Raw genomic sequence first — 26412 nt, 5'->3', positions numbered from 1 at the left:
AGCAGATGTAGGGTCATAGGTTGGACTTGATGGACCTGTGTATTCATCCAACTTCATCTACTATAAACATGTAGTATCCTCATGGTGCAAACTCACATAGCAGCAGCTGCATGCAGCCAAAACCCAGCCTACGTTCGGCCACCAGCGATTGCACAGTTAGGGTGCATGCACACTACGTAACGCCGGGCGTGTATGAGAGCCGTACACGCCGGCGTTACAGCAGGGCTGCCGAACACTCCCCATTCACTTCAATGGGAGCGCTCGTAAACGCCGCTGTTACGAGCGCTCCCATTGAAGTGAATGGGAAGTGTTCGGCAGTCTGCTGTAATGCCGGCGTGTACGGCTCTCATACACGCCCGGCGTTACGTAGTGTGCATGCACCCTAATTACTGAAATCTCATCCACTGGCAGTTACCACTACATCAGCATGCATCCTTAGGGTGCCATTACACACGTGGCTGAGCCACAATAACTGCATGAAGATTACCACTATTTGCACTGCTGCACCTGTACTTGCCATCTGATGAAACCATGACAGGTGCAGCATGGAGGTTAGCAGTAACCAATATCAGATCCTGTAGCTTGGGTGTTTAATAGCACCTGCAATCTGAAAGAACATCACAGCTTTTTCATAAATTTAGTGGACATCAGAGTATTTTCCAGGACTCTTTTTTTTAAACCTGACAAAACAATGGTAGATGGGACATTACTGTTGCGTGCCCATGAAGCTATATCTACAGTTGAATATTATGTATATTACATCATATTTTATAAACATCAAGTTATGATTTTACAGAACAATCATTTGGGTGAACATTCTAGTCACACAAGGAAGCTACTCGAGTCACTTGTTTATGCACTGTGGGGGTACATGGACCAGGGAATTACTGTAACCACATAACCACTTAAGGGGTTAGGAGGGACTTTGTGCACTCCCAATATCAACAACCACATGTCTCCATTTTTATTCTTCTTCCTCTGGATCAAAGCATAGGCTCAACTATTCTGTTTATTCTTAAGTAGCAATGATGACACTCTCTGATAAGGAATAAGAAAGACAATATACTATATAGCCGATCATCTGGGTATCTATTCCACACTGCTTTAAACAAGGAACATAGTTAGAGATAGATAAGCAGTCGCCAGACTTCCCATTAATGCAGATTAATTCCAACATGCCTGATCAGTTTCCACCTAACTGCTAAGATTGCAGGACAGCACCATACACAGTAGATTGGAGGTGGATCCCACTAGGATCTGCTGACCGCTATCTGATGTGTATGGTCAGCTTGTGTTTTGTAGCTGGAACTGTCAGTGATCTTCGAGCATGGAGGCGGTTGTGAGAGTAGAATCAATCAGCCATGTTTGATTTTTTTTTCAGCTGATTCTTTTGTTTTAAGCAGCTCAGGAGCAGTGCCTCGCAGCCGTTCCCCCTCCCTCCTCTATACAGATTAATATGCACTTTCTGCCTAGCTGAATATGCATATTAATGGGGGGCTGTCAATGGTGATAAGTGCTAGCATAACAACTTTCGACCACCACTTATCATTTGCTTTTGGGCAGCTTTATTTTACTGAAGGAGATCATAAAACGAAATTATTAAAGATACACTTTCTGATGAACTGCATGTACAGAGCCCTAGACATTATGGATGCTATCATGTGTTGTGAGGAAGCTATTTGCCTTAATGCTTAATATTACATACAGCTCACCTACTGTGCCACACTTCTACATAAGTACAGCTCATTGGTGGCTACGGATAAACCTCCGTGATTCACCTCGGGTGGCTGACATGAGTAGTTGCCTCCATTCATTTTCAAAATTATTGTTCTCCACAACAATACTCTTTCTGTATCCAGCATAATGGAAGGGGGGGATATACAACATTATATATAACCTAGAAGAAATAAGGACGGTGTTGTTGTCCATGGTAAATAGATTCCTGTTCTCATGCTCCTACTGGAGGTCACAAAAGGAAAGAATATAGAAAACACGCAACTTTTAATTAAAAGTCTTAATCTCAGCCTGTGGTATGGGGGCCCCAAGAGGTACATTCCATGTTTTACGGTATCCACACTATCCTCGAACCTTATTTTACAGTATATGAAGGTACCTTTCTGTGCATTTTGTATAGGTTACTCGAAAAACACTGATCAATTCCATTTTGCAATTCACTTTTTGTTTTTCATGTAGAGCTAAGGTTTTAAGCTCATTTCCAATAAATGTCAAGTATTCTCCTATATAATTTTTTTCTCCTAAATATAATGATTGCGTAAAGCCATTGTTTGCATCTGAACAATTAACAGTTAAAGGGGTACTTGGGGTCAAAGGAGTTGACCCAAGTTTTAATGTTATTCCCTGCTTCACATGCTGATTGGTGGAGGTCTAACTGCTGGTACTCCAATCAATAACTAGAATGGGATCATGTCCCCCCCCTCGAATGGATTGGCAGGTTCAGCAAACATACTGCTGCTCTATTCATTCTCTAGGGACTGCTGCAGTGCTCAGTTACCTTCAGAAGTGCCAATATCAACAATACCCACTGACCTGAGCACTGCTGCATGTGAACAACTAAACACTTCTATAGTATCTAGGTCCATACCTGACCCCTTCCTACTCTCTGTACATTGTACTGCAAACCTGTATACTTCATAAATACAGTATATTGCATAGGGCAGTGTTTCCCAAACTGTGCTCCGCGAACCATTTACAGGTGCTCCGGGATATGGCGATAATAAACGATTAACAATAAAAAAAAAGGTAAATGTGAAGGGTTTCAAAATGAAAATACTGGTTCACATGCACTCCTAATAGTCTACCGGTGCAGTACTACGGTCTGTTTGGCGAATATACGAGGCCAGCGGATTAACGCTTCACGGTCAGATGGCATTTCCAAGCTGGTCTCAGACCACCCTTTACGGCTTAATATGCCAGACTCGTATATTCGCCGAGCAAACTGTACCTACAGACGGAAGTGCTTTAGTCATCTTTCACGCTCGTATTGTGCGGTCACTCAATCCTTGCTGTGTCAGTTTAGTTCGCGCAGTATTTGCAGTTATTCGCCACGTTATTCAAAAAACATTCCTAATTTGATTGTTCAGCAATGGGTCGTTGGTTGAAGACTGGATCCTTCAGAAAAGCAGTTAATACCTCTGACACTACTCCAGTAGGAGCAGCGGCTTCAACATCGAACAGGTATGTTCAAATATTATGTTAAAAAGTTAAAATATGGATGTTGTGATTATCCAGAACCAGATTTGGGTGATGCGACTTTTCAATTGCAGTGTTGAAGAGATTACTGATGCTGAAATAATTCAACAGGCTGAAGAGTTTGGGCAGGTTCACACCAGCGCCTGATCTCTGCTTTAGTCATTCCTGCTGGGTTTCCTTTTGTTTTTTTTAAACGCAGATTGTGTGCCCCACATAGGGATCACAATGTACATTTCCCCCTCCCCCCCACCTATCAGTATGTCTTTGTAGAATGTGAGGAAATCCATGCAAACACAGGGAGAACTTACAAACTCCTTGCAGAAGTTGTTGCTGGTGGGATTTGAACCCAGGACTCTAGCACTGCAAAGCTACAGTGCTAAGCACTGAGCCACCATGTTGCCCCAATCCTGCTGGGTTTCCATCTTCTGCCCCGAGAAACTGGACAGAGGACAGAAACCTGGCAGTCAGTTTTCAATCCCATTCAAGTGAATGGGTTTGAAAAGTGAGCGCCTGTGAGTGTTTTGAACCTGTCCATGGAAAAAACGTTTTTTTTTAACCGCACACAAAGTTGGACATGGAGGACTTTATGCCTGGTTAAAAAAAAAACTGTTTTGCAGTGGAGAGGTACAAAATGCTCACCGGCGCTCACTTTTCAAACCCATTCACTTGAATGGGTTTGAAAACTGACTGTCGGGTTTCCGTCCACTGTCCAGTTTCTCGGGGCAGAAGATGGAAACCTGCCAGACTGGCTAAAGCGCGCACAGGTGCAGATGTGAACCCACCCTTAGTGACGCCAAATGTGTTCAACTAATTAAAATGTAATATCTGATATCAATTCATTAGAAATTCCCCATTGTTAATATCGCATGTTATGTTTGGCACCTATGTAGGTTTTAGGTAAAATATGTTAAGTGCTCCCTACAGAATTTCTGTCCTGAAAAGTGCTCCTCGACTCAAAAAGTTTGGGAAAGGCTGGCATAGTGTATGAAAGGGGTTCATGTACATGCCTGTTCATAATGTTTGCATGCAGATTGACAGGTATCATAAGGAGAGAAGGAGTTTTTTCAAACACAAGTAATTGGAAAGCCTCCCTATTTTTAAGGGAACATTTGAGGATTTTCCTTTATGATACAGCATAGGCTGTAATGTGGAGGCTTTCGTGCAAGCATATTCTTATTTGATGAGTGGTTTATGTATTATCTGCCATCTTGATTTCTTCTTATCCTCTGACAGAGGAGGTGGAGTCATATCTAAGCACAGCAAGTTTCATAGACCTTCTGTTTCCTACACTGCAGAGTCTCAGTACATTCCCATGTGATGCCTCCTGCTTGCAATAGGTTTCTTCCATTCAACTCAGAAGCAGGAGGCAGGGGAGAGAAGCTGCATGACATAGAATAAACTTAAAGGGGTTGTCCAGGCAAAAATGGACAACATTTTTAATTTTTAAATCAGCCAGGGGCATAGAAAAAAATAAAAAATGCATACTCACCTGTCCCTAATGTCTCAGCTCTTCTGCTCCGGTAGATTTTCATGGGTCTCTTCCGGAGTTCTGCTGAAGCTGCTGATTGGAGCAGAAGAAATGGGACACATGGGAGGACATCGGGAATAAGTGAGTATGTATTTTTTTAATCTTTTTCAATGCCCCCGGCAGATTTAAAAATAAAAAACGTTTGTCTATTTTTGCCTGGACAACCCCTTTAAGATTGTGTAAACAACAGCGAGCTGGGGAGGTAGTTTTATAAGTCTGAAGTCCCTAAATTTAAAATTGTAAGGACTCACCTATTATATCACTACTTTCATGGTCCTTTAGACCAGTGGCTCTCAGTCTGTGGTACCCCAGGTGGTATACCCTGCTATACCCAGGGTTATATGCGCTGCAGAGAGATACCTCCCCCATAATGGTAGATCATGCCTCATGACCATTGAGGCCCAATCACGGACCCTTGGAAGGCTGGATGAAGTCAAAGAGGACTGAGACCTGTTTCTGGGGCCCAGGGGAGGCCAGTAAACATATCAAATAGTGTTACTAGATCTTTGCTAATTATAGTCTGCAAATTTCAGGGTTCAGCTGAACTCAAAACTGTTCTAAAATTTCTATGTGGGATTTTTAAAATTTTAACATTGGAGCCACTATGGGACATAATACTGCATTGGGGCCACTATGGAACAATATACTGAGTTGGAAAGTCTGAAGAGTATAATAATAGTTTGTGAGTTGTAAACCCCAAAAATTTTGAGTAATGCCAAACCTGAAATTTTTGCAATATTTAACCATGCATCAGAAGAGCCGCTGTGGGACATTATACTGTGTGGAGGCAACTAAGGGACATCATATTGTATGAAGGTGCCTCTATGGGACAATATACTGTGTGGAGAGGTCAATATAATAATAATACATTTTATTTATTTAGCGTCAACATATTCCGCAGCACTTTACAAACTGTATTGTTCAAGTACAGGCAAAAAGATACATTACTGAGTAATAATCAATTCTCACAATGGGAACTTATAATCAAGAACTTATAATATATGAGGTAGAGGAACATTATGACATTAGGGACACTATAGGACATTATACTATGTGGAGGGCTGCTATGAGACATTATACTTTGTGGATGGATGCTATATTTTTTTGGGGCTGCCATGAAACATTACGGACCTGAAGGACAGAAAGCTGACGCTAGAATGAACCTAGCCTGAAGCTCATAGTATCATTAAAGTACCCTGGTGGTAAGTAATAAATGGAGCTTACCAATTGATCTTTAAATCTCACTGAGCAGGGGGCCATTATGTTACATGTGGAGGCCATTTTATTAAATGTAAGGGCACTGTGAGGGTAATTGTGTTACATATGGGGCACTGAAAGGGCCATTCTACTGAGTGTGAGGATCATTATACCACATGTGGAGGCACTGATGGGGACATTCCACTGAGTGTGAGGGTCATTATACTACATGTGGAGGCACTGATGGGGGCATTCTACTGAGTGTGAGGGTTATTATACCACATGTGGAGGCACTGAAAGGGCCATTCTACTGAGTGTGAGGATCATTATACTACATGTGGAGGCACTGATGGGGCCATTCTACTGAGTGTGAGGATCATTATACTACATGTGGAGGCACTGATGGGGACATTCTACTGAGTGTGAGGATCATTATACTACATGTGGAGGCACTGATGGGGAAATTCTACTGAGTGTGAGGGTCATTATACTACATGTGGAGGCACTGATGGGGGCATTCTACTGAGTGTGAGGGTCATTATACTACATGTGGTGGCACTGATGGGGGCATTCTACTGAGTGTGAGGGTCATTATACTACATGTTGTGGCACTGATGGGGACATTCTACTGAGTGTGAGGGTCATTATACTACATATGGAGGCACTGATGGGGGCATTCTACTGAGTGTGAGGGTCATTATACTACATGTGGTGGCACTGATGGGGGCATTCTACTGAGTGTGAGGGTCATTATACTACATGTTGTGGCACTGATGGGGACATTCTACTGAGTGTGAGGGTCATTATACTACATGTGGTGGCACTGATGGGGGCATTCTACTGAGTGTGAGGGTCATTATACTACATGTGGTGGCACTGATGGGGGCATTCTACTGAGTGTGAGGGTCATTATACTACATGTGGTGGCACTGATGGGGGCATTCTACTGAGTGTGAGGGTCATTATACTACATGTGGTGGCACTGATGGGGGCATTCTACTGAGTGTGAGGGTCATTATACTACATGTGGTGGCACTGATGGGGGCATTCTACTGAGTGTGAGGATCATTATATTAAATGTGGAGGCACTGATGGGGGGCATTCTACTGAGTGTGAGGATCATTATACTACATGCGGTGGCACTGATGGGGACATTCTACTGAGTGTGAGGATCATTATACTACATGTGGAGGCACTGATGGGGACATTCTACTGAGTGTAAGGGTCATTATACTACATGTGGTGGCACTGATGGGGGCATTCTACTGAGTGTGAGGGTCATTATACTACATGTGGAGGCACTGATGGGGGCATTCTACTGAGTGTGAGGGTCATTATACTACTTGTGGTGGCACTGATGGGGGCATTCTACTGAGTGTGAGGGTCATTATACTACATGTGGTGGCACTGATGGGGGCATTCTACTGAGTGTGAGGGTCATTATACTACATGTGGTGGCACTGATGGGGGCATTCTACTGAGTGTGAGGGTCATTATACTACATGTGGTGGCACTGATGGGGGCATTCTACTGAGTGTGAGGGTCATTATACTACATGTGGTGGCACTGATGGGGGCATTCTACTGAGTGTGAGGATCATTATACTAAATGTGGAGGCACTGATGGGGGGCATTCTACTGAGTGTGAGGATCATTATACTACATGCGGTGGCACTGATGGGGGCATTCTACTGAGTGTGAGGGTCATTATACTACATATGGAGGCACTGATGGGGGCATTCTACTGAGTGTGAGGGTCATTATACTACATATGGAGGCACTGATGGGGGCATTCTACTGAGTGTAAGGGTCATTATACTACATGTGGTGGCACTGATGGGGGCATTCTACTGAGTGTGAGGGTCATTATACTACATGTGGTGGCACTGATGGGGGCATTCTACTGAGTGTGAGGGTCATTATACTACATGTGGTGGCACTGATGGGGGCATTCTACTGAGTGTGAGGGTCATTATACTACATGTGGTGGCACTGATGGGGGCATTCTACTGAGTGTGAGGGTCATTATACTACATGTGGTGGCACTGATGGGGGCATTCTACTGAGTGTGAGGGTCATTATACTACATGTGGTGGCACTGATGGGGGCATTCTACTGAGTGTGAGGATCATTATACTAAATGTGGAGGCACTGATGGGGGCATTCTACTGAGTGTGAGGATCATTATACTACATGCGGTGGCACTGATGGGGGCATTCTACTGAGTGTGAGGGTCATTGTACTACATATGGAGGCACTGATGGGGGCATTCTACTGAGTGTGAGGGTCATTATACTACATGTGGTGGCACTGATGGGGGCATTCTACTGAGTGTGAGGATCATTATACTAAATGTGGAGGCACTGATGGGGGGCATTCTACTGAGTGAGGGTCATTATACTACATGTGGAGGCACTGATGGGGGCATTCTACTGAGTGTGAGGAACATTATACTAAATGTGGAGGAACTGATGGGGGTATTCTACTGAGTGTGAGGGTCATTATACTACATGTGGAGGCACTGATGGGGGCATTCTACTGAGTGTGAGGGTCATTATACTACATGTGGAGGCACTGATGGGGGCATTCTACTGAGTGTGAGGGTCATTATACTAAATGTGGAGGCACTGATGGGGGCATTCTACTGAGTGTGAGGGTCATTATACTACATGTGGAGGCACTGATGGGGGCATTCTACTGAGTGTGAGGGTCATTATACTACATGTGGAGGCACTGATGGGGGCATTCTACTGAGTGTGAGGGTCATTATACTACATGTGGTGGCACTGATGGGGGCATTCTACTGAGTGTGAGGATCATTATACTAAATGTGGAGGCACTGATGGGGGCATTCTACTGAGTGTGAGGATCATTATACTACATGCGGTGGCACTGATGGGGGCATTCTACTGAGTGTGAGGGTCATTGTACTACATATGGAGGCACTGATGGGGGCATTCTACTGAGTGTGAGGGTCATTATACTACATGTGGTGGCACTGATGGGGGCATTCTACTGAGTGTGAGGATCATTATACTAAATGTGGAGGCACTGATGGGGGGCATTCTACTGAGTGTGAGGGTCATTATACTACATGTGGAGGCACTGATGGGGGCATTCTACTGAGTGAGGGTCATTATACTACATGTGGAGGCACTGATGGGGGCATTCTACTGAGTGTGAGGAACATTATACTAAATGTGGAGGAACTGATGGGGGTATTCTACTGAGTGTGAGGGTCATTATACTACATGTGGAGGCACTGATGGGGGCATTCTACTGAGTGTGAGGGTCATTATACTACATGTGGAGGCACTGATGGGGGCATTCTACTGAGTGTGAGGGTCATTATACTAAATGTGGAGGCACTGATGGGGGCATTCTACTGAGTGTGAGGGTCATTATACTACATGTGGAGGCACTGATGGGGGCATTCTACTGAGTGTGAGGGTCATTATACTACATGTGGAGGCACTGATGGGGGCATTCTACTGAGTGTGAGGGTCATTATACTAAATGTGGAGGCACTGATGGGGGCATTCTACTGAGTGTGAGGGTCATTATACTACATGTGGTGGCACTGATGGGGGCATTCTACTGAGTGTGAGGGTCATTATACTACATGTGGTGGCACTGATGGGGGCATTCTACTGAGTGTGAGGAACATTATACTAAATGTGGAGGCACTGATGGGGGTATTCTACTGAGTGTGAGGATCATTATACTACATGTGGAGGCACTGATGGGGGCATTCTACTGAGTGTGAGGGTCATTATACTACATGTGGAGGCACTGACATAGGACATTATACCGAGTGTGAGGTCCATTATACTAAATGTTGGGGCACTGATAGGGGCATTCTACCTAGTGTGAGGTCCATTATACTACATTTTGGGGCACTGATAGGGGCATTCTACTGAGTGTGAGGTCCATTATACTACATTTTGGGGCACTGATAGGGGCATTCTACTGAGTATGGAGGCCATTATACTACAAGTAGAGGAATTGACGGGGACATTATGCTGAATGTGAAGACCATTATACTACATATGGGGGAACTGACGTGGCCATTACATATTTGTTAACAAATGTTCCAAATGAAACCTCATTTTATTAAAATGTATAACTGATGACTACTTTGGGGGTACTTGGTTGGGACACTTTCTCATTGGGGGGGGTACTTTGCTAAAGGATGAGAACCACTCTCTTAGACATAGCAGAAATGAGCACTTAAGGGCCATACGGAAGAACAAGGAGAATAGGGCTTAACAAGTTGCCAGGAGGATTGAATAGGAGATGTAAAACTGTAGTTCGCAGAAAATCAGTCACATAGGGGAGAATGACCTCCTGTCTACAAAGGTGTACAAGTTCTAGACTGGTATTTTATGTGGGATCCCATGACCAAGCTGCCCATAATGAAGGCCTGAAAACTGCATGGATGAAACTGAGCTGGGAGGAAACAAACTACACTGATACAATACTGCTAATGAGTTACCATTATAGGTACAACAACTTCCTGGGGTGCTTCTTTAATGGGCAAGAAAAAAAGAAATCATATAGCCAAGACAACCCCTTTAACTGGGGAATGATCTTATCTATGAGGCATGTGCCCAAACAACATGTGATGTAAAGGATGATCTGAATAACATTTATTTTCCTATTTTAATCCTCACCTACAATGTAACTGAGGTCTGTCTGTTTGATCCAGAGGAAAACAGAACAAAATGAATGAATGGGATTCCAGAAAGCCTAGTCTGTAGTGTGACCACTATGGCAAATAAAGCAGTGGAAACCCCAGAGGGTGTACAGTTACAGAAACAGTTTTATCCCAAACAATACAATGATACAAATCCATTTGTGCAACATTGTGGAGTATATATGTTGTAGGAAATACACCTACTCACCCTTCCGATCAAGACAGGCTCTGGTCCTGCATATTCTTCTATTACAAAGAATTGGTTCCAGACCCAACTACGTTTGGAACGGAGAGGAGGACCAGGACCCTGAGGAGGTGAAGATGGGGATCCAGTATCTCCACTTAGCCCTGGAGAGGATTCCTCCATCACAGGAACAGTGGAGGAACAGCCCAAAAGTAGTAAGGAAAGTAGAGGACACAATTGGAGGGCAGGCATTGGGAGGATGGTACCCCGCAATAACACAAATGGGCCAAGGTCACAACAGACTGCGACTTGTATGATGTATGTCAAAGTCTTCCATGTAGCAAAGTCTTTTTAGTTTTAGTTGTAACTTAAGCCATGAAGTTTGAAACTGGCAAAAAAAATGAGAGGGAGAGAAAAATAAAATAGATAACATTGTACAGTCAATCTTTTCAGTTCAGAAACACAGATGGTCACTGACATGTATCATACACAATGGCTTTAGGATTTTTAGACTCTGTTGGAAACAATGACCCTATATGGTATATAATCCTACATTTATTAACAGATTTATTATTGTGTATGAGATAAGCCCTGTCTCAGCTAACTTGGGTTCAGTAAAACATAAAGTGGACATCCTGCGTGAGTGTTAATAGGCGCTGCCCCACTGATTCCAGCACAGTTGGAATTTTTTTTCTCTAGCTCCCAGTTAGGTTTGGTGTCTGATGTGTGATTTGAGCTCTGTAATGTCAGAAGGTCAGTGTCAGGAAGGGGGGTGTGATTCAGAGCTCTAATCAGGGGCAGCCAATGTCAAGAGTTCAGAATCACACCCCTTGTCTTCTCCTGCCTGACACCGCCATTCTGAGAGTACGGAGCCTAAATAGAATATGAAGAACCAAAACTAACAGCATTGATTGCTCAGGAATGGGGGTTAGAGAAAAAATTCAACTGTATGACTGCCATATTTGGAGTCGGGAAGGAATTGTTTCCCCTGAAATAGGGCAATTGGCATGAGCCTCATGGGTTTTTTTGCCTTCCCCTAGATCAACACTGTAGGGGACTGTAGGGTTATAGGTTGGACTTGATGTACTCATGTCTTTATCCAACCTCATCTACTATGTAACTATGTAACTATGTGCCAAAATCAATGGAGCAGGACTTATTAATTGATGTAAAGAGGTGGACTTCTTGGAGTTGGTGAAAAGTCCTCTTTAAAGAGGACCTTTCACCATCTACGGCACATGTGGTTTTATATACCACTAGAAAGCCAACAGTGCGTTGAAATCAGCGCACTATCGTCTTTCCCGTTCTGTGCCCCCAGGCTGGAGCTATCAGTGCCGTTACCGTAGCTCTTCACTGTCAGAAGGGCATTCCTGACTGACTTGCTTACAGCAGCGTCTATAGCGCTGTACTCTGAGAAGGGGCATTCCTTACCGCCCAGCGATGACTCACAGTACAGTGCTATAGATGCTGCTGTGAGAAAGGGCATTCCTGACTGACTGTCAGAAACATCCTTCTGACAGTGAAGAGCTAGGGTACTGGCTACTGGTACTGCCGATAGCGCACTGTTGGCTTTCTAGTGGTATACGCATGAGCTCCAGGTAGTGAAAGGTCCTCTTTAAAGAGGACTTTTCACCATATCTGGGGACAGGCAGTGTTATATACTGCCAGAAAGCTGACAGTGCGCTGAATTCAGCGCACTGTCGGCTTTCCCGATCCGTGCCCGGTGTAAAGCGCTATCGGTCCCGGTACCGCTCCACAGCACAGCGCGATTGGCGCCGCGAGGCAGAAGGACGTCTCTGGCTAATGGTCAGAAACGCCCTTCTGACCATAGAAGAGCTACGGTACCGGGCCGTAAGCTCTTCACACCGGGCACAGATCGGGAAAGCCGACAGTGCGCTGAATTCAGCGCACTGTCAGCTTTCTGGCAGTATATAGAACTGCCTGTGCCCGGATATGGTGAAAGGTCCTCTTTAAATAATGTTTCTCTATAAAAAAAAAAAAGTTATCCTTTACTATGTATTACTGATATGACATCTATATAGCCACCATTAGGATCCATTCACATGGAGGAAAATGGATTTTCTGCACTGGAGAAAACGCAAGGTGTTTTTTCTGTGTGGTTTTTGCGCGACACGTTTTTTTGCTGAAAAACGCGTCTCGCCAAAAAAACGCATGGAAAAAATGCCTCGTGTTTTTTTCAGCGTGGAAAATTCAGCACCAAATTCAGTGCCATTTTCCTCCGTGTGAACGGACCCTTACACCACTCAGAATTTCATCACCTGACTTCTTGAAGTCCTGACTGGCAAACCTGCCTAGTTGTGAAAAATGGTATCACTGTCTACCTGTGTCACTCAGAAGTCTGGTAAAGAGTGTTATTTGAAAATACTCATCATGGATATAACTTGTATGATAACAACCTTTATATCATAGTTGTAGAATTTGTCAATTAGATCGATTACAGGTGTATGAAATGTAGGTGTCTCTATAGCACCATGATCCTCACTGAAAACAAGGGCTCAAAGTGCCAATTTAGGTAATGAACAGGTACCACTCTATGAGGAACAGACAGATGTATAGGATTGCCACGACTTGGGACTCCTAGTGCTCAGGAACGTGGCCGTGGGGTAATTTGTGGCAAGGGTTTTAACTAACGTTATAAAAATGTCAAATTATGAGATCAAAACTACAACCCCTTCCTTTTTAACAACTTGACAGAAAAGGTCAGCTCAAGTGCTCCTCTTTGATGGTAAGATTATTTTAGGGTTTAACACATAACACTCCTGCAGATCTAAACATGCAAACAAAGGGAACGAATGTGACTAAATTCAGTTAGTGCTGCACTGCCGCTTTTGTTTCTGCTCTCATCTCTTGCTTCTTCCTCTCACCATCAGCTTTTCCACCTCCTGTCTCCCTGCAGGCCTGATATTTCAAGTGAGAAGGTTCTGACTGTTCTTTTCTACCTCAGCTTTTCCCACAGACCACAGAAGGTTTTGTTTTGGTCTTATTCTGACCATTTCTCAGCCTCCTATGATTCCCACTGTTCCTCTGTATCTTCTCCCCGTTGCGCTCCCCCCCTTATGTAGAACTTATTTCCCCTGTTTGGATTTTGCTGCGTACAAATTGTACCATCTGTCTCTCCTCTCCACTTCTCCTTCCCCTTCTCCCCTTGCTTCTCCTCTCTTCCTCTGTCTCTTTGTATGCCCGTCATGTTCAACACTTTACGCTTTACTGCAATAAGAAGAGGATAAGAAATCATAGGGAGAGACTGAGAGAGGAAAAGGAGGGGGAGAAAGAGGGATAGATAAAGATACCAGTAAAGAAGAACAAAAACAAAACAAATGGGTGAGAGGGAGAGAAAAACAAAGCCTTCAATGTGGATGGAAATCATGATGAGGGGGGCATGAGGGCTGAGAGGACAGGAACGGATGCTTGAAGACAGCAGCTTGCCTGGACACAATTTGTGCCACTGCAGAAGTTCTGTGGCTCTCAGGGACACACATGACCATCTGGTGACACGTCTCAGTGATGGCAACACATCTCCTGCAGTCTCTCATAGGGGACTCGAGCAGGTGACCAGAATTTCAACTAGTCACAGTAGCCAACGCTGCGTGGATGATATGGAGTTTTATGTAGTCACATCCTAGGAGGTGGTTATCACTTTAGAAATATTCAGTCGTCCTTCCCCTCTACGCTCAGATCTTTCATTGTCCTTCTGTCTGAGTCTGTCTTCCCCCACCACTGTTTTTTTAATGCCACCCTCCCGCTATCTCTATTCCAACTGCTTGTAAAATTCATGTCTCTTTTCCCTGTAGGGTTTAGTGGATTATTCTAGGATGGTGAATGCTGGGTATTAACTTCCACATATAAAATACGATTTTTCCTGCGCCTGCATCTGTGCATCAGACGAATTAAACTCTTAAATATACATGTCAGGTGGATTGTCTGCCAAGAAGTGTGTACAGAATGTGTTATGTGATAGTCTAATTGAGGCATTGATCATCCCATAGCCATTCCCTTTACCTGTTTGACTGCTCCCAAAAACTCCTTCCAGAACCCCATTTATGGTCCCTCTAACTCTTCTAAGTGCTCCCCTTAATGAGCCATTAAGCCATTTGCTGCATATGATCCCATTGTTCAATTACATCTCCCTTCTCAGCACCTCCTTTTATCTCTCTTTTTACAATGCATTATATTGGTTCAGACCGTTTTGCTGCGACTCTTCCATTACTTATTATACTGCTCGACAATCCAGCCCTTAACTCTTCGATTGCTCCCCATAAATTCTGTAATTGCTCCATAATTACACGTACGCCTGCGTTCATTACCAATCGAACCTCTCACGATAACTGCGTCACGCAATATGTTGTCACCAATGCCCAACACTTAGAGCTCCTCCTCTTTTACAAGATTTCCATTCCGTACACTTCACCAGTATATACATCTCCCATGCACATGATTCATGTATACTAATAATAAATGATTCTAGATATTTATCTACATGTATTTTACATTTGTATTTATTATACAATACACAATCCATTGTAACAATGTAACAATTGTTACACATTTGCTCATGTAGTAGACACAGGCACAACTTGCATGGGCACTGCAGCTTCTCATGACCTGCCAGGCTGCCAGGTGGGTGGCATGAGTACATGATTCTGATCAATGGCAAGACCAGTCTGGAAATGTTTCCAAATGTGGCATCTGTAACCTTTAACCTAGGTTATGTATTATGGTTTTAATGGGTGTAGCTACAAAACATCTGACAGAAGTAGCACTTGGGTAGGGGGCGGGACTAGTGCATGCTATATGCTACCGCTGACCAATCACAAGCGCCAAGTGGGGTTTTATTCCCGCCCCTTAGACTTCTTGTTGGCAGAAAATGCTGCAGGAATGTATTGGACCCTCTCAGCACTTCTGTATATACATACAGCTCCTTGGGTAGTGCCAATGGGACTCTTTGAGGGCACATTTGGTTGGGGCAATTCTGGGTACAAATGCCCTGTCTTATCTGAGGGAAATGTAAAGCTGACCATGAATACTTCTCATCTGTAGTCTGGTGTAACAACCATGACCTGTACCCAGCCTGACCAATATGGCCCATATGCCCTCTGCCATAGACTGTAACTAAATAGAAGTTTCTCCGCTGCCTCCTGTGGCATGAAGTGAGTGAACTCCTCCTCCTGCTCCAGTCTCTGCCCTGGCACTGTGTGTGTGAGGCATCATGCAGACAGCTGGCTACTCAGCTACATGCAGTCCCATCTTCATGTACATACATGTATGTGTTATGCCCACCTCAATGCGCGCTGCCTACATAACCTGTGCCCATGTCTATACCATGCCATCTACTTCCCTCCTGCACTGTACACCCCTAGTGCCAGTAATGTACACATTCACACACGTGCTATAGGTGCAGGTACTGGCTCTCCGGCTACATACATGTACACACATGATCCTCTCACACTCGAGCAGAAGTTTGAACGCACCGTATAACTCCAGACGTGTGAGGCAGACCGCGCCAAAGACAGCTCAGGATGTGACAGAGACCTCTGCAGAGACACCGCTGACTGCTCGCACCGAGACCGCTCCAGCTGTGAGGCAGATGTGAGAGAGCCCGGAAAGACTGCTGCAGAGACAGCTCCACATCTACGAGAGGCTGCCGCTGCTGCTGCAGAGACCATGTGATAAGGAGGCACAGACAGTGTGAGGGCAGAGATAGAGAGAGACGGGCACACACAGGTTCCTGCAGATGCTGCCCTGGTTTTAGAGCGAGTGATGCTGAGAATACGAGTTGACATACTCCCCCCCCAAAAAAAAAATAAAATCCCCTGCACTCCCCCTCCTCCTTCAAGTCTCTCTCTCTTTCTAGCTCTCCTCCTCTTTCTTCCTCTTTCTCCTTTCCTCTAATACAAGAGGACACAAAGAACAGAGAGAGACACAGACAAAGTGACAGCCACAAAGCAGAGGGACAAGGAGTGAGATAAGCAGACAGCAGCAGCAGGACGTGTACATGGAGAAGATGATAGAGAAGATTACATAGATGACAGAGAGATAGATAGAATGAAGAAGGGGGGATAGATACTTGTGCACAGCGCTCTACACTGATGGATTACAGGGTTTACTGAATGGGCATCTGACATGGCTGGTTTTGGATGCAATGTGACTCTGTGCCCCTGGGGTACATACACAATTTTCCAGTATATGAGGAAAACAGCTATGCCATACTGAAGATATATGTCCAGTGTATAAGGGCTAGTGAGGGGAATACAGAGTACATATTAGCAGTGCCTGATGTAGAGAACAGACCAGGGATGGAGCGAGTGGAGGGCAAGAGAGGATAATAGTCTGGAAGGACAGACAAGTGTCTACTCTCCATATTATGTATGGAATAATACACGTCGCTGGAACATTATCTTACACAGGCTGGTCACATCTCCTGTTATACTGGACACTTGGCATCGTAACGCCTCAAAGAAGTAATGGGATGCCTATACGTATAACCATCATCATAGTTCAAGAAGGTTGGCAAACAGATAAATAGTACTCAAGTACAGATCGGGTCAGGATAGGAAAGTCTGCCATTATACTTACTGTATATTAAAAATTATTTCTGTTCTTATATACTTGGTATGGCACCCTGCTGTTATTTTGATTCCTTCTCAGAACACCCACATCATGGTCACATATGCTCAGTAGCTCCTGAGTCATTCCTGCTGTTATACAGACCAGTCAAGTGCTTATACAATGGTCCAGTCTTATGAAATGGCTGGACCACTATATAAGCACTTCTACCTCTTGTCTCACTCCCTGCGTCATAGATTGTAAGCTCTTTCAAAGAGCGCCTCATCTCTATTGTATGAATTGATTTATTACTCTGTAATGTATCTTTTTGTCTGTACATGAACACTATAACTTGTAAAGTGCTGTGGAATATGTTGGCGCTATATAAATAAGAATTTTTTTTATTAATAAGAATGTGTGCACTAGAAATGGCTACTAATCCATTGTTGCCAACTGTAACAAATTTACCAGGCCGGTTCCAATTGATGAAGCCATTTCAGCAACTTCCAGAATGTCCTGACTCAAAAGTGGAGTTTAGCTTACATAACTGTCCCCAAAGGTGGTTGTCCCTATATTACCCTATTAAGGATGAAAAATAACACTAGAAACTTTATAACCCCTTAAAAGGTATTTCTTACCGTACCATCATATTAATAGATAGCAATGAAATGTGTGAACAATAAGCCGCTGAGAGATTCCAGCAGAGGTATTAAAGGATATACTATGTCCAATTGAATGCTGAACAAACCATTAAAGGGTAACTAAACTTTCAAATAACGTTTGATTTTCTGGAGGAATTTTATCATTAATCCATGTTGTAATATACTTTATTAACAAATGTTGTCTCCTTTCTGTTAAAAGTGTACAGATGTATAGGATCTTGCATAATGCAAAAAAACTGAGGTTGACGGAGACTTACTTTATACAGACATATCTTGGGCACTGAAAAAAAAAACAGAATGGTGATTTTTGTGTCATTTGAGATTTGCAATTTTACTAAGAATTCAGTTCTGTAACATTGCAAGAGATATCATCAATTGAAAAGACAGTCGGGATTGGCATGTTTACTGTGTATGGAGCTACTCCCAATCGCGAATGCATTTTCAACTTTTTTAGGTTTTATATTGCCCAAGTTATAACGGTTTGAGGTTAGTTACCCCCTCCCTCCCCATCCTCAGCTTCCCTGCCATATACAAGAGCCCTTCATTTTCAGGTTTTGAAAGCAGTGTACATATTTCAGTTCTCAATAGCAAAATCTAACAAACCTCTAACCTAACTAACCTCTGAGGCCAGTTATTGGCAGAGCAGTCACGAAGATTTAGGTTTTGATATCACCATTTCAGGTTCACCAGGGACAAGAAGCCAAAGAAACCCGGTCTGCAGTATTAGAATGAAAGGACCTTTAGAAGGTGAGAGAGTTTTAAACATCTATCTGCTCCCTTTCAAAGGTTTAAAATTGTAAAAAAAAAATGCAATTTAAATGGGTTGTACCATGATAGACATTATGGCATATCCACAAGATATGTCACAAATGTCTCTTACATGCAGGTCCCTCTAGCACTTATCTCTAAAACCCCATTGAGTTATGCTGTTTTTATAACTTCCATAGAAATGACTGGGAGATATAGGGAGCCTGCTCACGGAGTTACGCTCCGCTCATTCTGAATGTAAAACTCGTTCAGAATGAGTGCATAAAAACCAGATCCAATTGATTACTATGGGTGCCGGCATACGTGCGCTACCCATTGAAATCACTGAGAGGCTTTTTTCCCTATTGCTTTCAATGTGATACGCACGTATGCCGGCACCCATAGAAATCAATGGGATCTGGTTTTTACGCGCTCATTCTGAACGAGTTTTACGTTCAGAATGAGCGGAGCGTAACTCCGTGTGCAGGCTCCCATAAAAAGCATAGCACATTTTGCTATTCTGTTTCCGTAACTAATGAGATGTGGAAACAGCATAGATCAAAGTAGTTTCCTGTTTCCAAAAGTCCCATTCAATTCTATGGAAGTTGCGCCAACAGCATCACTCATCAGTGGAGATTTATGAAGACTAGCGTATTCATTTCCAGTTATCATATTCTCTGCATTGGCAGAGGGTGTGCCTTATTTATAAGGAGACGCACACCTCTTCATAAATCAAGCACTCTATCCACTGAGTTTGTGCTTGTGTGTATGTGGTATAGACTTTAGAGATAAAAAAAATCTAGTGTGCCACCCACACTACACCTCTGTCCATGAAACAACAACATTTGTAATGTGCCTTAATTACAATAGATTTCAAAGTTCAGGCATGAAAGTGGCATGGGTGGTGCAAAACAGAAAAAAGTCGCAATTTTTTAGAGCGAAACCCAATTTGCGCAGTCATTTAGCAAATGTTTTGATGCCTTATACACCAGAAAACCTGTGTACAAGACATAAGGTCGGGGCCCTACGGGACAGAAACACCATGGGAAAAATCGCAGTGTTTTACAGTACGGGCAAAACGTATGGAATTCTAGTGATTTCCATACACACTTTGCAGTAAAAAAAAAAGCGCGGTTTTGGAGATCGCAGCATGTCAATTATACCTATGGAAACGCCGGTGGTTTCCCCATAAATATAATTGTAACAGAAAATCCACGGAGGAAAACTTTACAAACTTTCTGTCTAAAGCGCTGCGGGAGGAACCGCAATACATTTTTACCCGCAGTGCTTTATTGCTGCAGGATGTCCCATGGGGTCTTAGCCTAAGTGAGCTTGGCAGTCTCCATGAACCAAAAACTAATCCAAATGTTAAAGAGGTAAACGTTCATCAACCAATAATCAAAGAAATAAGAGTAGAGCCACTATCTAACAATAGAACGCTAAACTAGAAATGTTATCATACTGTCACTAAAATCATGTGATTTTAATGAGAATACAAAAAAAAATGTATAGTGTTAGCGTTCCACTGTTAGAGTAACTCTCCTCTTAGTTTACATGAACCAACCATTGCTGATAGCCTGGATTTGGCCGTTAGCAAGGCTGGGATTTCCTGGGATAGGGTTTTGGTGGGTCAGTTTCAGAGATAGGGCATCTACATCCTTTAGACTTTTATGGAGTATACAGATTTGGAAAAAAAAACAAGAGACCACTGCAAATTTTTCAGTTTCTCTGATTTTTTCTCATTGGTATATTTTTTAGTAAAATGTCCATTGTTCTTTTATTATATAAACTACTGACAACATGTCTCCAAAATTAAAAGCAAAAAATTTAGTATTTATTTGCAGCAAATGAGAAATCGACAAAATAATAAAAAAGAAGCAGCTCTGTCAGACCTCAAATAATGCAAAGAAAACAAGTTCATATTCATTTAGACACAACAATACTAAAGTTATAACTCCAGAAGAGTTCAGAAATCAATATTTGGTGGAATAACCATGATTTTTAATCCCAGCTTTCATGTGTCTTGGCATGCTTTCCACCAGTCTGTCACATTGTTTTTGGGTGACCTTATGCCATTCCCAGCATAAAAATGTACGCAGTTCTCCTTTGTTTGACGGCTTGTGACTATCCATCTTCCTCTTTATTACATTCCAGAGGTTTTCAATGGGGTTCAGGTCTGGATATTGGGCTGGCCATGACAGGGTCTTGATGTGGTGCTCCTTCATCCACACATTTATTGCCTTAGCTGTGTGGCATAGCGCATTGTCCTGCTGGAAAAAAAACAGTCCTCAGAGTTGACGATTTCTCATTTGCTGCAAATAAATACAAAATTTTTTGCTTTGAATTTCAGAGACTTGTTGTCAGTAGAATATATAATAAAAGAACAATGTACATTTTACTCAAAAATATACCAATGAAGAGAAAAATCAGAGAAACTGAAAATTTTGCAGTGGTCTCTTAATTTTTTTTCAGAGCTGTATATCTGTATGAATATTTATGGCATATATCTCCTGTGGTTATGCCATAAGTGTCTATTGTGGTACAACTCCTTTATGAAGACAGTGCTGTATATTACATGATTATTATGATAAGTTGCATTGTGAGAATAGTTCCTGTTTTGGGCATCACTCTGCTGCTATTTTACTCATGTGTGGGAACTATGTACCTTCTGTTCCGGCTCTGCTGTACAATTGCTGGTTTGTTGAAAACATGAACATCACTGATTTTTCTTCAACTTGTGCTTTCATGCTTTTTCCTTTCTCAAACATTTATATCATATTAACAGAATTTGCCATAAATTTCTGCAAGATGTGAGTTGCACCTCTTGGAACGACAATTATGCTGTGAATGGGGGTCACCAACCACTGCACCCTGGAGGGGAATGAATAACGCTCACAGCGCTCTCCGTTTAGTTCTGTGGAAGTTACAGTAATGAATAGAGATCTGCACACAATGGCGGCCACCTTTTCATTTATTCGTTGGTTACAGTGACTAGGTATTGTTTTATTACAGATTACGGGTTACCTGGAGAGATAAATACATAAGAATATTTGAATATTAAAAAGTAAGGTTATCCTTGGTGTATTTCTACTAGTTGAGCGGTGATGTACAGTGGTTTCTTAAGTTACAATATTATTGTTTCCAGAATGACTATTGTAAGTTGAAAATTTTGTGACTTGAAACCATAAGGGCCCCTTCACACAGCGTAATCTGACACTGATTTTGAGTCGGGCTGATTCAGCTGTAGACCCCTGCAGCCCACTGATTAGGCCCATTGATCTGATTAGGATGCCCCCCTCAAATTCTTCTTCATTTTGAACGTACCCTAAAACTAAGGCACCATGTTGCAAGCCACAGCCTAAAAGTGATGCCTGAAAACCTACAGCAGGAATGCAGGTCCCATAGTAGCCTCTGTACAATATGATGTCCCACAGTGGCCTCTCGACACAGTATAATGTCCCATAGTGGCCCCTTCACAAGGTATAATGTTCCATAGTGGCCACCACACAGTATAATGTCCCCTAGCGGCCCCTTCATACAGTATAATGTCCCCTAGCGGCCCCTCCACACAGTATTACGTCCTATTGCGGTACTTTCGCAAGGTATAATGTCCCATAGAGGCCCCTTCATACAGTATGATATCCCATAGTGGACCCTACGGTGCAAAAATTTTGGGTTCCACAAAACCCAACATTTTTGAGGTTCACAAGCCACACCATAGATACATGCTTTACTTTTAACTACATGGGTGTGCAAACACCTATCTAGTTATAATGCATCATGCAACAAACGGTCTTGTAAACAGAAAGCCACTTTAGGCCTGTGGTTTACAAGATACCAAGAACACAGACAGAGACGTCTACTTCTTGGCACAGGTGGAAGTGATGACATCATAGCATCGCACTGAGACGCAGGAGTCTTATGTGAGGAAACAGCGCATAGAGAGCAGCTCAAGAAGAGGAGGAAGCAGAGGCTCCATTCAACAAGGGTTCGCAGGTAGGTAAGTATAGCTTTTTTTGTTTTAGTGCAGTTGTGGGTATTTTAATAGTAAATAGGAACATTAAGAAGGGCATTATAACTATAAGGGAGGATTCATTAGGGGCATTGCCATGTTCAGGGGGTCATTTATATAAGTGGGCATTATGAACATAAGGAGGGTCATTTATATAAGAGCTAATAGGGGCATTATGAATATAAGGGGGCATGATTTATTTAAGGGGTCATTAATAGAGATGAGCGAACAGTGTTCTATCGAACTCATGTTCGATCGGATATTAGGCTGTTCGGCATGTTCGAATCGAATCGAACACCGCGTGGTAAAGTGCGCCATTACTCGATTCCCCTCCCACCTTCCCTGGCGCCTTTTTTGCTCCAATAACAGCGCAGGGTAGGTGGGACAGGAACTACAACACCGGTGACGTTGAAAAAAGTAGGTAAAAACCCATTGGCTGCCGAAAACATGTGACCTCTAATTTAACCCCTTAGCGACCTTTGACGTACTATTACGTCATGGATGCGAGGTACTTCGCGCACCATGAAGTAATTGTACGTCATGGTGATTCCGCCCGCTCACTAGCTGAGCGGGCGGAATCGGAACTGGGTGATGGCTGTTACTGACAGCTATCACCCTTTTCCATAACCTCCGGTCGGTACTTTTACCGATCGGAGGTTTTAACCCTTTGATTGCGATGGTCAAACATGACCACCGCAAACAAAGGGTGCCGCGATCTCTCCCCCCCCCGCCGGCACCCCCCGCGGTGAGATCGGTGGGTGCCGGTATCTGTAATATGTAGTCTGGGGTCTGGTTAGTGACCCCAGACAGCCCTGAGCACTCACTTACCTGGTGATGCTCCCGGCGTCTTCTGGAAGTGAGTCTGTGCCGTCCGCACAGCTCACTTCCTGTTTCTCGAGTGAGACACGTGCAGGCTGTCACTGCAGCCTGTGTCTCATTCTATAGTAGAGAATCAGTGATGCAATCATCACTGATCCATGTGTCCCATAGGGACACAAGAACAAGTAAAAAAAAAAAAAAAGTATTTGAAAACAATTAATAAAGTTATAAAGTCCCAAAAATCCCTTTTTTCTATAAAAAATGAATTATGTAAAAAAAACACAAAAAATTAATAAAAACAATACATATTTGGTATTGTCGCGTCCGTAACAACCTGTACAACAAAACTGAAACAATATTTAATGTACACAGTGAACGGCGGTAAAAAATAACGGAAAAAACCCGCCGGAAGTAGTGATTTTTCGCCATCTCACCTTACAAAATGTGCTATAAAAAGTGATCAAAAAGTCATATGCACCCCAAAATAGTACCAATAAAATGCACAGGTTGTCCCGCAAAAAATAAGCCCTCAACCAACACTGTCAAGCGAAAAATAAAAATGTTACGCCTCTCAGAAGATGGCGATGCAAAAATCACTGATTTATGTCCCCAAATGTGTTTTTGTTCTGCAGACTTAGTATCGCATAAAAAAATAACATAAATGAGGTATCGCCGTAACCGTACCAACCCGCAGAATAAAGGTCACATGTTACTTATACTGTACGCTGCATGGCGAAAAATGTAAAAGGTAAAACTCAATACCAGAATTGATTTTTTCTCTTTTAAATCCAGCAAAAAAAGAGTTAATAAAATGTAATCAGTAAGTTTTAGGCACCCCAAGATGGTGTCATTACAAAATACATCGCATCCCGCAAACAACAAGCCCTTATATGGCCACGTCAGCAGAAAAATAAAGAAAATATAGCCTCTACCAATGTGAAGACAAAATCACGCAAAATCGCCAAATCATTAGAACACAACTGGCTGCGGCAGGCAGGGAATGTATAAGCTGTGCAAGCGAATATCAGGGGACACCCCAGATTTACAGCTTATGAGGGAACAGACACCAGAAGTGACCCCCAAAGTGACCCCAGTGTGACTTCCCCAATCATAGGAGCTACTGGGGGTACAGTAGGGAATTTAGTATCTGCAATGTCCTCCGCACCGCTTATACATTCCCTCTTCGCCATCCGCTGTGCAGTCACGTCCGGGATACTAATACTCACTACACCCCCTGATAAATTATTTTAGGGGTGCAGTTTTCAAACTGTGCTCACTCCTTTGGGGAATCCACTTTTCTGGTACCTTACAGGCTCTACAAACATGACATGGCGTCTAGATACCAAACATCTGAATCTGTACTCCAAAAGCCGCATCGCGCTCCTTCCCTTCTGCCCCCTGCTGTGCGCCCAAACTGCAGTGTATGCCACATGTATGACACTGGTGTAACCGGGGTAATGTCATATGTGAGTATAAACTGATATTAGGGCACATATATGACACTGGTGTACCCGGGATAACATATGTAATGTCATATGTGGGTATAAACTGATATTAGGGCCCAGCCAGACACAGAAGGGAAGAAGGTTATTTGGTTTTTGGAGCACAGACTTAGACGGTTTGGTTTTTGGATGCCATGGCACTTTTGCAGAGACTCTAAAATTTCCCCTACAAAATGGGGTCACTTCTTGGGGAATTCCAGTTTACTGGCACCTCCAGGGCTCTGCAAAAACAACATGGCGCCCAGAAAGTCCCTCTAAATCTGTACCCCAAAAGCTAAAAAGCACAGTGCTCCTTCGCTTCTGAGCCCTGCTGTGCGCCCAAGCAGCAGTTTATACCCACATATATAATTTTTTTGCCCCTCGGGAAGGCCCACTTAATAGTTTTAGGAGTGCAGATCTCTGACAACACAAAGTGGGTGCAATGCATTGGATACCAAAATGGCATATTTCTTTAAAAATTTCAATTTTTGGGAAGCATTTTTAGTCTCAAAATCATAATACCACTTGATACATTCCTTGACGGGTGTAGTTTCTAAAATGGGGTCACTTTTGAGGGGTTTCTATTGTATTGATACTTTAGGGGCTCAGCAAATGCGACATGGCACCTCAAAACTATTCCAGCAATATATGCCCTCCAAAATCCAAATAGCGCTCTTTCCATTCTGAGCCCCAACATGTACCCATACAGCAGATTATGATCCCATATGGGGTATTGCCGTGTTCAGGGGAAATTGTGTAACAAACTGTGGGGGCTCTTAATTCTCTAACTACTTGCAAAAATTAAAAATATGGCGCTAAATGGATGATTTATTGGAAAAAAAGTAATTTTTCATTTTCACATCTCAATGGTAAAAAAATCTGTGAAACACCTGTAGGGTCCAAGTGCTCACTAAACCCCTTGATAAATTCCTTGAGGGGTCTATTTTTCAAAATGGGGTCGTTTTGGGGGGGGGGTTTCCACTGTTCTAGCACTTCAGGGGCTCTCCAAATGCAACATGGTGCCTGAAACAGATTTCAGCTAAATTTGCCCTCCAAAATCCCAATAGCGATCCTTCAGCTCTGGACTTTACAGTGTGCCCATAGATCACTTTACATCCACATGTGGGGCATTTCTGTAGTTGGGGCAAAGTGCTTGACAATTTGTGGGGTGCATTTTCTTTTTTAACCCCTTGTGGAAATGCATAATTTGGGGTTAAAGCTACATTTTATAGCAAAAAATGTCACTTTTCCTTTTGTTGGGCCAATTCTGTTACACTCCTGTAGGGTCAAAGGGCTCACTAAACCCCTTGGTA

General features: G+C 43.0%; 1 protein-coding gene across 1 annotated transcript in view; it reads right to left on the bottom strand.

Annotated features, from left to right (window-relative positions):
- CDH24 (cadherin 24) overlaps nucleotides 1–16590 on the bottom strand; it is a 75230-nt gene extending 58640 nt beyond the window's left edge. The window contains exons 1-2 of the mRNA XM_075276761.1: nucleotides 16304–16590; nucleotides 10839–11202 (exon numbers count right to left, since the gene is read on the bottom strand). Of these exons, the coding sequence (XP_075132862.1) occupies nucleotides 10839–11066 (228 nt within the window). The 5' untranslated portion in view covers nucleotides 11067–11202; nucleotides 16304–16590. The remainder of the gene's footprint in view (nucleotides 1–10838; nucleotides 11203–16303) is intronic.
- Nucleotides 16591–26412: the final 9822 nt, after the last annotated feature.

The sequence above is a fragment of the Leptodactylus fuscus genome, chromosome 1 (genome assembly GCF_031893055.1).
Source record: "Leptodactylus fuscus isolate aLepFus1 chromosome 1, aLepFus1.hap2, whole genome shotgun sequence".
In the NCBI taxonomy this organism is placed as follows: Eukaryota; Metazoa; Chordata; class Amphibia; order Anura; family Leptodactylidae; genus Leptodactylus; species Leptodactylus fuscus.
This window is presented reverse-complemented; position numbering and strand designations above follow the sequence as displayed.